The 17020-nt window shown below is 38.2% G+C and overlaps 1 protein-coding gene and 1 long non-coding RNA gene across 6 annotated transcripts in view; both read left to right on the top strand.

The window, feature by feature from the left end:
- pbx3b (pre-B-cell leukemia homeobox 3b) overlaps positions 1-2974 on the top strand; it is a 61461-nt gene extending 58487 nt beyond the window's left edge. For all 5 annotated transcript variants that reach the window (XM_058070265.1, XM_058070263.1, XM_058070262.1 and 2 more), the window contains one exon: positions 1422-2974. Coding sequence is in view for 1 of the 5 variants with exons in the window: in XM_058070266.1 (XP_057926249.1) it covers positions 1422-1514 (93 nt within the window). In the remaining 4 variants the exon portion in view is untranslated. The remainder of the gene's footprint in view (positions 1-1421) is intronic.
- A 7069-nt stretch (positions 2975-10043) lies between these two features.
- On the top strand, positions 10044-10579 carry LOC131128609 (uncharacterized). The gene is made up of 3 exons (XR_009129675.1): positions 10044-10090; positions 10178-10195; positions 10265-10579. It is a non-coding gene; the product is annotated as an uncharacterized LOC131128609 (long non-coding RNA).
- The last annotated feature ends 6441 nt before the right edge of the window (positions 10580-17020 follow it).

Below are 17020 nucleotides of genomic sequence, written 5' to 3'. Positions count from 1 at the left end.
TCTTGGCAAAGCCCTGCCTTGTCACTTCCACTCAGCTCCCCCCACCTCAGCCGAGCTGAGACCTCCCTCCTCCTGACTGGCAGAAGAATATGTAGCGACAAGCTGCCGGACATTGCTGAAATCTGCTTAGACACTGATTTGAGGCATCGCTCCCATTGGTTGGGGCGCAAAACAAATTTGTCTTTGCTGATTCCATGGCTCAAAGGCTGGAACAAAACATTGTAACCCATTTTTGGGTAAGGAAGCATTTTGTAAAGAGTAAACAGGTTTTCACAATGGAACCAACATACCGTACTGTGACACAATGGAATAGTTTGGTCTGGTATGGTTTATTTGATTTAAACATACTTAACAAGTTACATTGATGAACATCACATTATACAGTTGTACCGAAAAGGAGTACAAAGGAACGGTTTATTTAATCCAGCTCCTTGGGCATATCTAGTTTTGATAAATCATTCACACTATATCTTTTACATGGTGTGTTCAGGTAAAGGTAAAATAAATACGTTAGAATAACTAGGAACATTAAATATAGACATACTAGAGTCAAATCTCACAATTTATGAGTCATTTTGGATGTTGCTATTGAAGAGCTTTGGTTGATTGTTGATTATTTAATTTTTTTCAATTATCAAATGAGCAAATCAAATATAATGACATAATATGACAAATCAGTTATTTGAATATATTCCCCAAAATTGTCTATTAAGTATTTCACATTTAATACTGGGGTGTTATTCAGCTGTAAAATTCACGTGTGGATAATAACGTCAGAAGATTGTTCTTTTATTTCTCTCTAACTTCCTGTTCTTGTCTCCCTTCTCTCCAGTTGGTCATAACTGAAATGACATCAGTATGCTAATCAGTTGCGAAATTTTAGAATGAACCACAAACGTATAATTTAAGAGCTGAATAAAGATGTTTTTTTACATAGATAATAATGTGACATTGACACATCAATTCAATATGCATTATTCTGATGAGTCTTTCTTTTTATTTTGATGCACAAACAATTCCAATGTCCCAAACTGTGTGCACATGTATAAATGGAAAAAAAAATAAAGCATCTTAGGTATAAGGTAGCCACAGTCTTAGAAATATAACAAGTATAAGAAATATATTGGGAATTGAATACTGCTGTGACAGTGTCAAACAAAACTGGACATTATTTTTATAAAGGCAGTATTTTTAATACAACTCTTGTATTGAATCTTCATAGAAACCAAAGTGAGGGCTGGCTCGCTATTTGTTTTTACTTGAGATGATAACACCCAGCGAGCCCTTTAGCGGCATCGGCTCACAGAGTGTTATCATCTCAATTGAAGCAGTCTGTTGTCATTTTGGGTGTAATATTGTCACGTGTGTCATATTGCTGAAAATGTGATAGTCATCTCTCCCCTCGCCTCTTTGTGTCTCAGACTAATGGGGGGTGGCAAGATGCAACAACTCCGTCTTCTGTAATATCGCTGACAGAGGGACCTGGCAGTGTACACTCCGATACCTCCAATTGATCAACTCTTCATGCATTTGAGTCTCAAGCTGGGCATAGACTCTAACTGGCTGCCCAACTACTGAGGACATACAAAACCTTTTCACGCCACAGTTGTTTTTTTGTTTTTTTCCTGTACATTGATAATGTCCGAAAACCAGGCCACATGCGAGGATGCCATTTTCCACCATCAAGAGCCAACATTTCTTGGTTGTCTCAGTGTTTTCTTTGTAAATCAGCTTGTTTGTTGTAGGATTAAGTCAATATCAAACAACCCTCCAATGTTAGTCACTCAGACTTTCATTATATCCTCTGTATTGAAAATGCAGGATGACGTGTATTTTACATGGCATTTTAAATGTCAACAGTATGCACTTACTCTTTTCTTTTCTCTTTTGAAAATTGCTTTCTCTTTGATTTCTTTTAATAGTTAATTAATTGGAACTCAACAGCACCACCGTTGGCAGCTCAACGGCAACATCACAATTTACTTGGCTGTATACGTTAGTACAAGTCAATGACTATTCAAAGTCTGGAGCATAAAGAATTGTAATCAATTGCTTTACCGTAACATGATATCACCCATATTTCATAATGTGATGTTTAGTATGTACATATAAACATTTTTGTACTGCTTGTGGAAATCATCAAATCCCCAACAACAGCTCGTAACTTGCAAAGCCCGATGACACACACACACACAACCTTGTACAACACTTAGCTTCAGAGTAATTAAACATCCCACCAATAAATATACAGCTTTATTACCTCATTAGCATTCATACTGATTCTTCCATTCCTGTAGCTTAGAGTGCTCACATACTACCTCTAAACATCATCACCATGTTTTGTTTTGGTTTGGGGTTTTTTTTTCTGTCCTACTTCTGTTTAATTTTTTGACTTATTTTGATGACATCTTGTAACACTGTAAGCCTCTTCATTCTCTATGTAATGTAATGTATATTTTAATCTTTTAATAAAATGCTGTTGCTATATTGCAGCTTAAAAAAACACAAAATAAAAAGTGAACATGATAACATTAATACCATGAAGAATAGCGGAGCGAGTACATTGTTGGTCTGTGGCTTTTATGAAGGGGGTGCGATTAAAATTGCGAGAAATTTACAGTAAAACTGTTGTAAATACTGAAATAAAAAACATTTTGAATGTTGCTCATCTTATTACTAAATCATACCCAAAAAACAAAGAAAAAAAAGTCACTATTAAAACTGTAATGCATAGAAGTTTCAGTATTCAGAACTGTATATTTCCAGCTCTGTTCAACAGGGTTCAAACTTCTTTTCTCTTTTTTCTATTGTATGTGATTCTGAAACTGAAAAGTCATGACAAATGATTTGTGGCAGTGATTCTAATGTAATAAACATGTTTAGTGTTGCTTTCTAACCGAACTACACCCTGGACTGAAAAGTCTTCCTTGTGGTAGTTGTGTAATTTCAAACATGAATAAAACCTTTTCTTTCATGACAACATGCTGGTTTTCTTTTTCTTCACCGGTGGCATAAACTGCCAATAAATAATAGAAACATACGGTATCCACTCATCCTAATTGGATATTTTTTTAAGTTAGCTCACAACTGAACATTGAAGTAGTTTAATGTAATGGTTTATAATTAGATATGTTTGACATTGGCTTTATCTGATACTGATATCCAATCATGCAGTAGCCATTTTCTCAAACTGCCAGGTCACATCATGTGTAAGGAATGAACACATGCTGTTTTTACTGTTATGCCTCTGGATGTGGTTCACAAACAAGAGACTACTGCAATATGCAATGTAGAAAATGTACCATATTGTTTTAAGCAATAAAACATTTAGCAATCGTAACCAAAAGGCCATGCATGCATTCTATAAACAAGTAAGACAGGTTAGTTTGAGTAAATTCACAAATACGGATCCCATTAAATAATGCTATCAACAATACGATTTGAAAAGCTGCACATTTTTATGTGGTACAAACATCCATATAGGGACAAAGCAAAGTACAGGGTATGAAACTCTGGACCAGTGGTTCCCAAAGTGGGGTATGTCCATTGCCGTGGAGGGTAATTAAAAAACAATTAGCGCCTAACACACAAACTTACGAGTGCGCCTGAATGACTCACAGTGCGAGGAGACCAGCAAGAATGATTACTTTGTACATTAAAGGGGACCTATTATGCTTATTTTGCCCTTTGTATTGAGTTGTGGACTCCTATAGAGCAGCGACACACAATAACCAGCACCGAAAGCATAATGAATGGCTTTATGGATCATCAGAACTGATTTTTTTTGTAATACAGTTTGTGAGTGAAGTGCATTTATATAGTTATTACCCAGTATCCACCTGTCAATGTTCTTCCACTTAACCAAAGTCAGGTCGCGGGGCAGCAGCCTAAGCAGGGAAACCAAACTTCCCTTTCCCGAGTTACTTCATCCAGCTCCTGAAGCGTTCCCAGACTAGTTGAGCATATATATTTTTTCGTTATATCGCTAATTTCTTTATTAGAAATGTCAGCCAGCTCAGGGAAATCTGCCGCTTTTTTCTTACATGTTTATCTGTGATAGAGTATTGAATAGCAACCTGTCCGCTCATTGGTCGGTCAGTGAAAGTTCCACTGATTGGTCCTCAGCTAGGGAACAGCGAAAAAAGTTGAACACTCTTCAACTTTGTGGGATTGCGTCGCAAACCAGCGTGTGCGCGATGACATGCACAGTCGTACAATTTAACACCCACTGATTTTGCGTCTTGGCTGGAGAGAGACTGCCAATAGTTGGGAATTTGTGTCTGTCACGGCTCAATCAGCGCAGGCAGCCACACACCAGCTTCTCCTGCCTTCCTTGCGTTCATCCAATCACCATTCAGAACTCAGCCAGGATGCTTTCAATGGTCTCTAAAAACGCTTGATTTTTTTTTTTTAACTCATGACAAAGACTTGTATTTTCTGCACTTGGGTGTTAAAAAAAGAAAGGGAGCCACAACAAAAAGGCGGATAAGCCGCATGCGCCGCATACAGTCAGACCTTCTGGAATGACATAATGACACTAGCCGAGGTTCCACTGTATGTCAATATGGTTTTAATCAAAGTTACTGTTAAGTGTTAGGACACAATCAGATTAGAGATTAGGATAAATATGGAAAACAAGCACAGTTACTGCTATAACATATCTTCCACTATTCGATTTTACAATTTTTTTTCTATTATTGTCTATTGTCTATTTTGTCTATTATTTTCTTTCTGTACAAAACATTAGCAGCGACATTTAAGTGCTGTTTTCTACTAACACATGCCTACATACTAAACATTATGAAATATTGAGAGTTTGAGCTCCATTACTGCTCCACTCGGCCATTTGCATTACAGTCTATTAGCACAATTTCCTTTTATAAATAGATATATTATGTACTTCCTCTAGTCTACCAAGTATTGGATTTTAAGTACTACACTCAGCAAAATTGCCCCCAGAACCCTTTAAACAGAGAAGTTACATATTCTGAGATTATGCCTATTAGAGATTTCTTGTAGGTTCATTAAAGATGGCATTTTCTAAGTAAAATGCACTATGAAAAGCATGCATCATTAAATATGGAGATTTAGAATTACATTAGCAATACACACCAAGCATGTGCTGATTAAATTAGAGAAAGATATCATTTATATTATTAAAGTAGAGTTGTTATTAAATTAGATATAAAATGTATTTTTCAGAATTTGATTTATTGCTTATTGGGCATTGTTCACAGACCCATGTTATAATGTATTACACTAGAGTGGTGCGTATATTGGAATATAAAGGATATAATTGCATCACTGTATTGTTACATTTGCAAGAAAGGTTCAAACAAAAATATATTTAAGTACATATATTTTTTATACATATATTAATTTATTTATGCAGTACATACCTTAAGTGATGAATCTGGCTAAGCTTTCTGAGGAAAGCACTTTCCAAAGAGATGTTTCCATGGTCCACAAAAATGCATTTTTGGCAATGGTAGGTTGTCTATACGTACGTGTCTACATGAGAATGAATGGTGACCAATCCAGATATATTAAATATTACCAAAAAAAGGAAATCTGCAGGTTTCATCGCATAAAAAAACATAACATGACACTCCAAATAGGACTAAGATATAAAATAGGACATTAAGATAATGGATGTTGCCTCACTGTGCAATAGAGATGTGAATATCCATATACATATATCCATATACATATATATATATACATATACAATGTATACAAAGTATACAAAACATTAATACATTATGGTTTATTGATACTCCTGATGTTATAAAATATTATATGTCAACTTCCATTTTAATACTGCGGAAGGAATACCCTGAAATGCAATTATAGAAGTGTTGTATCCCAAATCCACAATCAAATCATGCTTAATATGAAAATACCACAACATATATGGATACAAAATCTCATTCTACCTCTCACAAACTATTTTTTACCTCACAGCCAAAACCAAGGAAGCTGATTGTTTCTGCGCATACGTAGTGTGTGTAGTTTGAAGCTTTTGAATCTTCTTCATACTGCCTTCTGGGGGGTAATAAGTGTTTCAACCATAATTCACTCAAATTATTTTTTCATGATTAAGCAACACACAATTATTTCTTATAAATAACGAAACACATTATTATATTGACTTTATTAAAAAAATATTTTAACTTAAGACATGTATTTTGAATAAACTGAACACATATATTTTATACAGTGGACAACCCATCTCAGTCACTGTTTTGCATGTATGGGTCACAGATTGTTTTGTAATTCTTCAAAACAACACATTTCAGCAAGGCTCCATCTAGTGTAATGCTTCTCGGCTTGCTCTGTGTGATGGGGAGTCATTAGATTTTGGCCTGATTCACTTTGTTCTCTGTCCCTAGCTGCAACATTTATATTTCATATTTTGTGTTTCACACTGTATTTACAGCTGTGTCTTGTTTTCACCATGTGCAGACAATTTAGTCGGATTTGTAATAATACCATGTTTTCTTCTTGCAACTCTCTCCATAGACAGCACACTGCAGATTTTTGACAGGTGCACAGACATTTGCTCAGGAGACAGGGTGAGGAGTATTATTACTGCATTATTTAGTTTTCCTGAAATAAACACACATTGCCTGCCTGGCATGATGTGTGACTATGAAGTCAGCATTATGCTGTGTATGCAACAGCACCCAATTATTACTCACGCCGGCCACCAAGACATCCAGTGCTTTTTATCCCCTCCAACAAGAGGCACTTAGTACTAAGGATTTTCCATCCATACCTTCTCATTTACTCTGTATCTCCCCCTTTTATGACCTTTTTACATTCACCTTGGCTTGTTCTCCTACTTACTATCACCACAGTGGCTCGGGTTGCACTCCACAGTCTGGTTTCAGTATAATAACTTGACACTTCACATTGCATTAGTCTTAGTCCTGACAACAAGGTTATGTGACCTATAGTGTCAGAGAGCATACACCGTACTTGCAAGGAGAAGCTATTTATCAAGACAGCTTTGGGCCACCTATGATTCAGAGCAGAACAAATACAGATCAGTTATAAGCAGGACATACAGTATTTGTCCACAGCCGCGGATAAAAAAAAGCAAAAAACATTTGTACTAATTTAAACCCGGGTGGTGTGCCTTATATTACAAATGTAAAGTGAGTGTGTGTATGTGCATGTACTCCTGATAAAAAAAGTTTAAGATGAGTTGAATTAGTATGGAAAAAGTATTTCAGTTTTGCACGGTTGGATCTTGAGGAGGTTCTAAGAAGAGCTTGAACATGCAAAAAGAAGAAACAGGAGTGAGGAAAAACAATGAATAAGCAATTTATTGCAAAAAACCATTAACTGAAAAAATTCCAAAAATAATTCTGGTTAGCACCCTGATTTAAATCATACAATTTTTTTTTTACTCTTATTCTTAGTCGTTAGGAAGCAGAATGGAAAAAGTAATCAGAACCGGAATAATTAAAGTTCAAAAGAACCCAACCTTAATTCTGAGGATTATAGAACCAAAAAGTAAAGTGATGGACCCCAAAAAATGTTCCAGTTCAAGACAGCTCTCCATGAAGACATCTTCGCCACCTTCTCACATTCTCACTAGCCTCCAGTAAACATCGGCATCAAGCATGTCCAAACAGTTTGGGATGGCTCAAAAGGCTCGGTTTCAGAAGGTGCGGTAAAACTAAATTGCTTCCTCATTTTTTAATTTTTGTTCTTTTGCATTTTGAAGCTGCAACTAGAACCTCCTTAAGATCCAACAGTACAAAATGTAAAATCTTTCAATATTGGAACGGAAACTGGCCGTAAAGGAAAACTAGGAATTTTGCCCATCATCGCCAATCTTTGTGTGAGACATGTTCTTTTCTGTGCGTTCTTACTGTATAAAAACATCTGAAAAGATGCAACTGCAGTAATTACTGCATATAATGGCACAGGCCTATTCCACTTACAATGGCTGCTATTAAAAAACATTCAAAAACCTCCAACGGGTTATTGTTTTATATAACAGGCACATTCATAATAACATGTAATGCAGTATTTTGTTGTACTTTGGTCGTTTAGACCATTCCTTGCTTTAATAAATGTAATTTTTTGTGATTGACAGCAAATAAAAATATTTCATCAAAAAAAGTCAGGAAACAAGATCCATAAAGTTGGCAAATTGCTGGAAAATAGAAAACAGGGTGAGGATAGGGACAATGGCTGACTATGAGCCTTGAGGATGTCATTAGGAGACGAGTGACACCACTGGTGCAGAAATGGAAAAATAAGCTGCCCACCGGCATGAAATCATATTTTGCCTTCCATCAGTCACCCGGCCACTGCCGGCCTTCACACATACTATGCATGCAGATTTGGGGTTTCTTCATAACATAGTCACACCTTATTTATCCTGTCTTGTTTATCGCGGTTAATTGGATCCAGACCCGACCACGGTAAGTGAATTTCTGTAAAGTAGGATTGATTAGTAATAAACAGAATATAAATAAATAAACAGCACAAAAAACCTGTTTAGGACTTTCTAAATACAGGTGTCAACATCATTGATAAAATAACATGAAATTACACCCCAATAATTACTTTACATTCCTATTTACACTCCCTTTGTTTACATCACATTTCGCAGGCTACGGGACCTCTGCAGGGAAGACTGCTGCTAGCATAGCAAGCTAGTGAGATAACTAGTCAGCCTCTCTGATTTACTTATTGTAAACTTAAGAAAGTGTAAAATGTATATCATATATATACCCCTGTTAGAAGGCCCATAATTGTATTTTTGCCTCACTGACATTATTTTTTTTGTCAAGTACTGAGATTTACCATTTTGTTCAACTGCCCTTGAACGCATGTTGTGTATTGTGACTGGCCACACAATGACACTCATTCCATCTGTTCATTGAACATCTGACATTATCATTCATGAGTGGTGAGTACGTATAAATTGTATCTTTTAAATGTGATTAGTCTTTGTGTGAGGCATATTGCTGGGTTGTATCCAAGTGAACAATGGCAATTGAAAAGAGAAAAGGATGGTTCTGGAGCCGAGTCTAATTTAATAAGCAAAAAAATAATGAACACATTGTCAGAAAATGTCAAGAACGTCAAGCTAGCAGCAGAGTTGGAGGGGGAGGAGTGAGCCACACGTCAAATATTTTTGCCATTTCCTGGTGGTCCTGGACATAACCTCCGCAAAAAGAATAAAATGCAATGCCTTATATGGTTACAATCCACATGTACAACAAGACTTTGGTGAGCTACTGTACTTAAATATACTATTCTGGGCAACAGGATTAGCATGTCCGCCTCATAGCCAAGAGTTGTATTCCATCCATGCAAGCACAGAACGAACATGCAAACTCCACACAGAACAGGAGTGAAATGATTATAAAGTATGGTTGAATGAATGATAACTGAGTGCCCTTTAAAGGGCAAAAGAAATATCTGATATATATCCACGCATATACCAACATTATTTATTAATTTGACTTTTTTTTTCTGTGAAATCAGTGGAGTTGCTTCTTTTCAATGTGAACAAGACCTAAGAAAACGTATTTGTCACAAGATACAGATGCAGTATATTCAAATGTGCATTAACTTAAAACCATCAAATCAATGTAATTCATATTTATGTACATACAATTACCAAATCAAACCAGACTTCACCCTTTTCTCAACATTGGACGTGCAATGTGCTTCAGAAAGAACCCTGTGCGGTCACTACCTTTTATAGCATGTAGAATAAACCTCTATCACCCTCCTATGCAGCCTTAGTGAGGGTGTTTATCTGATTCATGTCTCCCCCCCTCCCTCACTGGGTCTGTGGGGTCCAAGTGGGCCCTGTCTGCTTCCTGGTGCTGTCTGGGAGTCCAAGGCACCAGGATCATTTTCCCCTCTGTAGCTGTTGTCACTAGCATGGAGCCAGCTAATTCATCTTGCTAATGGCAGGTGGGTCAGTTGGGCGCTGTAATTGTGATTTCCATGTCCTTTCCTTTTTTCTCTCTGTTGCATTTCCTTGATCTAATAAAAAACGACAAAGACCTGTAAGCGACAACATCTCTGTCATCCATCAACATCGTCACCCGTCGTAAATATTACAAATACTAACATTTTTCATTTGTTTTAATTGCTATTTACATTTGGTCATTAGTTTTTGTTTCTTTTTTCCTCCCAGGTTTGGTGCAGTGACATGGTAATGCATTTCATTTGTGTAACATTTCCCCCCCCAGTATCAATATAATGGTGTGTATGCTATTCATAGAGGTAACAGGTATTTTAGGAGTAAGAGTTCCCAGAATGAAGTCAGTCTCTCGGAGCAGTCGGAGTCGCTGGGGCATGAATCTCCAGAGAACGCTAGACGTGGAATGAGCCCGGGCTGATTTGAGTCAGGAGGAAGGTCGTCACCACACAAATGAAAAACATGAGAAGTGGTTCAAGGTCTAATCAAGTCCTCAGACTGCACTCACTGGGAGCAATTAAGTTCCTCCCTCTCGCTCAACATAGGTAACCAGATCCTCCTATTGACATTCTCAATAAAAGGTCATTTATTGTGGACGGACAAAATGATCAGGCTCCATTGCCTCACAACCTTACAACAAATGTAGAACTTGGTAATGAATCGATGGCTTAGCTTTTGACCTGGGATGCAGTGTCATTTACAAAATTGATGAGGACATAAAAATCATTGAATTGATTCACATCGAGGAAAATTAGCAATCATTTAAAAGTTGGCTTAGCAATGAATGAGTGTCGAATGTATTTGTGTCTGTGTAATCAACATGCAGGGCTCTTCACCGCATGAATATCAAGACCTTGGCACAGATTCCTCCCAAACTGCTTGAATTCATTACTCGCCTTGCTCATCTGACACAAATGATGTCCTGCTACTTTTTACAGTTGAACCTATAACCACAATAGTATATAAAGTCATCAAGAAAATTTATATTTTTGTTGTGACTGATCATTTTCAAGTCTGCGAGGAGACCCGAGTTCGATTCCACCCTCGGCCATCTCTGTGTGGAGTTTGCATGTTTTCTCTGGGGACTCCAGTTTCCACCCACATTCCTAAAACATGCTAGGTTAATTGGCGACTCCAAATTGTCCATGCGTATGAATGTGAGTGTGGCATGAATGGTTGTTTGTCTATATGTGCCCTGTGATTGGCTGGTATAGGCTCCAGCACCCCTGTGACCCTCATGAGGATAAGCGGTAGAAAATGAATGATCATTTTCAAGTCCTTAAGCTGACAGCTGTTTTGCCTGGGTTCCACAAGTTGAGATGCATCAATATGTATTATCATCATGATGTAGGATTATGTAAGGCATGTGATTTTATAGTAATTATCCTAAAAAAATGACAATATTATATTACTAAGTAGCTCGTGTAGATCATGCAACCATTCCACCTGTAAAGCCCTGTGAAAAAAAGCTCAAAAAACCACCACCAACGCTCCATTTACATGAATTGTTGGTTGTATTTATTTTTGTATTTCAGAAGAAGGGGGTCGTGGTTCTTTTAGCGTTAGGACATCATGGAAAGATTCCAGTCAGATAATGGACATTTCATACTCAACAAGTAGGATCAAAACTAGCAAACTGCTGTCAGTGCTGCACTTATAAATCATAACACACACACCGAAAGTAGGTGATATTTAAGCTTTCAAGGGTTTCAAAAACAAAAAGCTAATTTGAAGACCTTGTCTCCTTCAAAGACACAAAACTTCCAGTTTAGACTTTGCATCAAACATGGGGCATTGAAAGGTGGAAAAGGTTTTATTCTCTAATGAGAAAAAAATGTCACCCTGACAGTCCAGATGGCTTCCAAAGTTACTGACATGACAAGGAGATCCAACCATGTTTTATATCTGGCACAGTGGAGGGGGGGTTCCGTCATGATCTGGAGTGCTTTTTCATTCAGTGGAACACTGGGGTTTTAGGTTGTGCAGGGTCGTCAAAAGGCGAAAAGGTACGTGCAGATGTTGCAGCCCTGAGGCTCACAGACTGAGAGCCCTAGTCTGTGTGGTCACAGCTGGGTTTTTCAACAGGACAACGCTGCAGTTCACGATGCTCACTTGATCAAGCACTTCTTCAGGGAGAACAACATCACTCTTTTGGACCATCCCGCATGTTCCCCTGATTTAAATCACAGAGAGAACATTTGAGGATGGATCACAAGAGAAGTTTATAAAATGGCAATCTGCTCCAAATGGTGAAGATGGCTTCACGAAGGGCATAATTGTCTGGAACTATGTCCCCAATAGCCTGCAAGAAACACTTGCATCGAGCATGCTCAAACCAATGTTTGAAGTGAGAAGCATTGTAGAGGCACGATTGCTTGGACTTTGTACAGACAGGCTCCTTGACAACCTTATCTGCTTGCTGCAGCTTGCTGCAACTTGCTTCACTTAAAAGACACACACACACACTGAATGAGCTTGAACCGGTTAGATGCAGACACATACATATCCACACCACTGATGGTGGGGTAGGGCAGGGCAGGTGTAGGGTAGGCAAGAATAGGATATGGAGCAGTTACTTCGTAGTTTGAGGCTCTCTTACAGTGGATAGACTGAGGCTCACACTTCACACAATATTAAAAATACAGACACATATATCTGACTGATATAATTAAATAATAATGCTGGTGTTATTGTAAGCCAGTGAGCTCGCCCCGTGAGGCTAATCTGAAATCTGTTTGATTAAAGAAACAGCCCTGTTTTCCGTCCACATCACAGCAAAGAAACAGCCCTCCTTAAAATCACTAATGACCTTCCCACTGCTGCCGAGTCACCATTCTCATCTGGTTGACCCGAGTGCAGCCTTTGACAACATCTCACACCCCATCCTCCTGGACTGTGATCCATTGGTATCACCCACAGACCCCTAGACTGGTTCCACTCATATCTTACAGGTCACCTCAATTCATACAGTTCAAGTCCTTCTAGTCCAATTTCTCCTCAGTCACTATGTGTGCCTCAGGGCTCTGTCCTGGGGCCCATACTTTTCATCATTTACTGTACCTCCTCTTCCTTGGTAATATCTTCAGAAGGTTCAATGTCCAGTTTCACCGCTTTGCTGATGACACCCAGCTCTCATTCCCACAACACACTACCAATTGTATGTACAGTAATTCCAGGTGAAATTTAACATTTCAGATTTTAAAGACATTTCATCTGCAGATAGATACTAAAGTGACTTTATGACTATGTTCATACTGCAGGTCAATTCCAATTCCTTTGCTCATATGTGACCTGTATCTGATTGTTTCATGTCAGTGTGAACTGCACAATCCAAATGTGACTCAGGCCTCATTCATATGTGGATATAAATCCTATATGTATGCGATGCGACTGTAGTATAAAAAGGTCAGGACACATTTGTCCGACCTATCCATCATCGAGAGGCATGTATTGCCATGCTTACCGAGACTTTAAAAAAGGTATTCGATGATGTAAGCAGTCATGAAAAGGCATAGGTTATCGTGCAAAACTTGGATAAAGTTACTCCTCGATGTCGGCAAAGTTGTTCTTCTCATCCGGAAATTATTGTAAAAGGTGTTAGCTCCTTCATGCTGTAAATTTTAGTCTGAAATCAAAATAGTGATAATTTTGTCAGCCATATGATCGTGTCCTTTGTTTTTTCTTCGTTTGGCTATATTGTAAATCACCCCACTACCTCAATATGTTCAAGGGTTTAAAATACATCGATAAAGGACTATAATGTATTCTTTATGCTATGATTTGAAATACTGTACACAACTTTTTAAAATTTACCAAACATATGAGGTGAATTTGCATATAGATCAGTTCGTTATCGCCGATACCAGCCGAACTAAATCTATGGTATCACACATCAGTAACGCTCACACTGCAGCAATGTTTACTTCTGTAAACACATGGAAAAGTGAGTGATGCTCCGATCTATAAGTTGGACTGAACTTTCAAATCTTATGTATATACTTTGGTATGATCCAACACTCAGATTACTTTTTCCTCTTCAATTTCGTATCAGATTTATACTACCTAACAGACATGAATGAAAATGCACCCGATATCATATGGGAAAAAATACATTTTTAAAGACGCCCACAAACTCTCCAAATCGAGCTCGCAAGAACAGTGTTAGATTTTTGCATTGCTAGAATACGGGGATTGTAACATTCCTACCTGCTGCTGCAAGGAGGTGCATGGACGGTCAGTGTTGTGTGAAATCCCATGGTGCCTTCTGCCGCTCACCAGCTCGTCTACTACCATCCACCATCCTACATACATTTTGTTGTCTGCTGGCAGGTGGCGATGTCACACACAGGCTGACTGAATCGATAAATGTTTAACATCTTTATGCTTAAATCCAGTGCTTTTTTCCTAGTATCGGTGCAATCAATTGATTAACTTTTAAACAATGTTAAATCGATATATGTCATCCAGAATGGCAACTTGCTGCACGTCTTTGGATCATTGATACATTATTACGTCGATCTAGTGGATGGATATTTACACCCCAAGTCTCTATATTTCATTGCAATGCATGTTGCTTACAGTACTATACATGTTGTACCTATTCTAGCATAAAATGTATGAAATAGAATTGCAAATAATAAATTATGAAAATAAACGCATAGGTATACTATATATGTCCACAATCACGTGCTGCATTTGTTTATATTACTGCTTATTTGTTATTTTGCAACCTGCACTCTAATGACTTATTATTGGCAACATGGCATCTTCTGGTCAACACAGGAACAGTACAACTTGGGAAACCTAATTCTGTCGGAAAGTCACAATTTCCGGTGGACTAATTAAGATGTTAAATCTAATTTCTTCAATCCATACAAAACTGCTTAAAAGGGAGAAGATGTGCTTTTCCAGGAGGCTATTTGTCAGCTGGCAGCTTGCTAAAAGTCTGGCTTCCTCAGAATGTGGTTGCACATAGCTAAGAAATGATAAAAATAATACAGCATATGACCCTGTGAAAACATTTTTTACACTTCTGACTTGCATGGGTTAGGCTGCTGGATGGATTTCTAACATTCCTGCTGAGGCTTCTTGAAGCAAGCCTTAGCTTACCATCACCCAGACACAGCCTCATCAATATTCATTTAATCTAATTATTACATCAGGTGTATATCATGTACATCACAGATTTGTAATCCATAATGTTATTTAACAAGAACTATTCGTATTAATAACCGCACAAGGTCTACGGTCTTGAAAAGTGAAACAATGAGTCTTTTGAATAAGTAAAGAGACGCTATTCCTAACACATTTATGCTGGCACTATCAGCAATGAATCATGGATGTGGCACGGAAGAGCTGTATTTATCTGAGAACAGGACAGCAACTGGGGAGGGTTATCAGTACTTTCACACGTCTATTGATTCCCATCGAAGTGAGATGTACCATAAAGAAGTAAACATGTGAACAGCAACTGTCACAGAATGTTGGCAACATTTTCATCCACTGATTATTTATAGAGTAATTGCCGCACACCAGTCTGTATGTGAGGTCTTTATTGTTTTATTGTGCACATCAAGTGCTTTGTTCCAATGGCTGCTGCAGAAAAGCTCATTTCAGCACAAGGTGTCACGTCCATGCATGCCGTACATGTTCATTGTGCTTACTTGCAAAGTGCCATTCTTATTCATGTCTGAATGGGCATATGCCACACAGAGGAGTGTTCACACAGAACTGATTGCGCTGTGAGCACGCACAGTCGGACTAAAGCACCGATGCACTGACTTGACATTTAAAGCAAAGCTCAACACTTCTTGGCTATCTTTGGAAAGTGGTGATGATGATCTTTGCTGTGCTGCTCATCAACAGTGAGAAAGATTGCAATGTACAGCTGTCTGCAGGCCACACTCATTTGACATGTTGACACAGTAGGTCCTTAAAAGTGCATGTGTCAGTAACTAATAGTGCAATGTGTAACTTCAGAAGATTAGCCGGGCAATGACATGAGCCGTGGCTGCTCTGGTGTTTAGAAGCAGTTTTTGAAAAATGTGTGTGGCAGTCGTACGTGAGGTGGGAGAAATGAAGGTAGCACTGACAGCTCTGCAAGAGCGGAAAAGAAGTGAAATATAAGATAGCGATATTTTGATAAAGTAATCATGCTTGGAGAGCAAACCTCAGGCATGGATATCGGCCTTTGGTGATTCCGCAGAGCTCCTCTGAACATGGCAGCATCAGATTTACAAATTGAAAATCATTAATAATTCTAACCAGGACGTGATAAATCTGGAATCACTCCCGATGAACCTGGACACACTTTCATAAATCAAAAAGATTACTTGGAAATTTTTTAAAATCTGACGTCAGGGTGTCAGCCTTACTAATGGTTTTTGTAGATCTCTCGCCGTGATATATCATTAATCTGTGATACATTTGAAGTGTGTTACCGGGGTAATATGGGATTCCTATAAATGCTGGTCTTTGTCAATACACAAGCAAGGGTGGCTCTAAGTTGTGTGAGTATGAGGTTATTAGGTTGCTGTGGGCTACAACACTTGACCCAATGTTGACAATACACGGCAGATATTAAACTGATTCTGATTCTTCTATGTAATGTGTTGTTGTCACTTTCTTGTCAACAATGTTTGTGTTTCTGAATCGTTCTTTTCTGTTAAACGTAACACCACTGTCATGTATGAAGTTAGCAATAAACAAAGTGTGAGTTTTTTCTTTGTTGTATACACTAATTTGTTGCTTTTGTTTGCATGTGCATCACTTTCCGGATGCCTTGCATTCAAATTACACACAACTAAATAAACGTGAACCACTACAGTGCAGCACAGTGGTCGAGTGGTTAGCACACAGACCTCACAGCTAGGAGACCAGGGTTCGATTCCACCTTGGCCATCTCTGTGTGGAGTTTGCATGTTCTCCCCGTGCATGCGTGGGTTTTCTCAGAGTACTCCGGTTTCCGCCCACATTCCAAAACATGCTAGGTTAATTGGCGACTCCAAATTGTCCATAGGTATGAATGTGAGTGTGAATGGTTGTTTGTCTATATGTGCC

This window comes from Doryrhamphus excisus, chromosome 4, assembly GCF_030265055.1.
Source record: "Doryrhamphus excisus isolate RoL2022-K1 chromosome 4, RoL_Dexc_1.0, whole genome shotgun sequence".
NCBI classification, from domain to species: domain Eukaryota; kingdom Metazoa; phylum Chordata; class Actinopteri; order Syngnathiformes; family Syngnathidae; genus Doryrhamphus; species Doryrhamphus excisus.
This window is presented reverse-complemented; position numbering and strand designations above follow the sequence as displayed.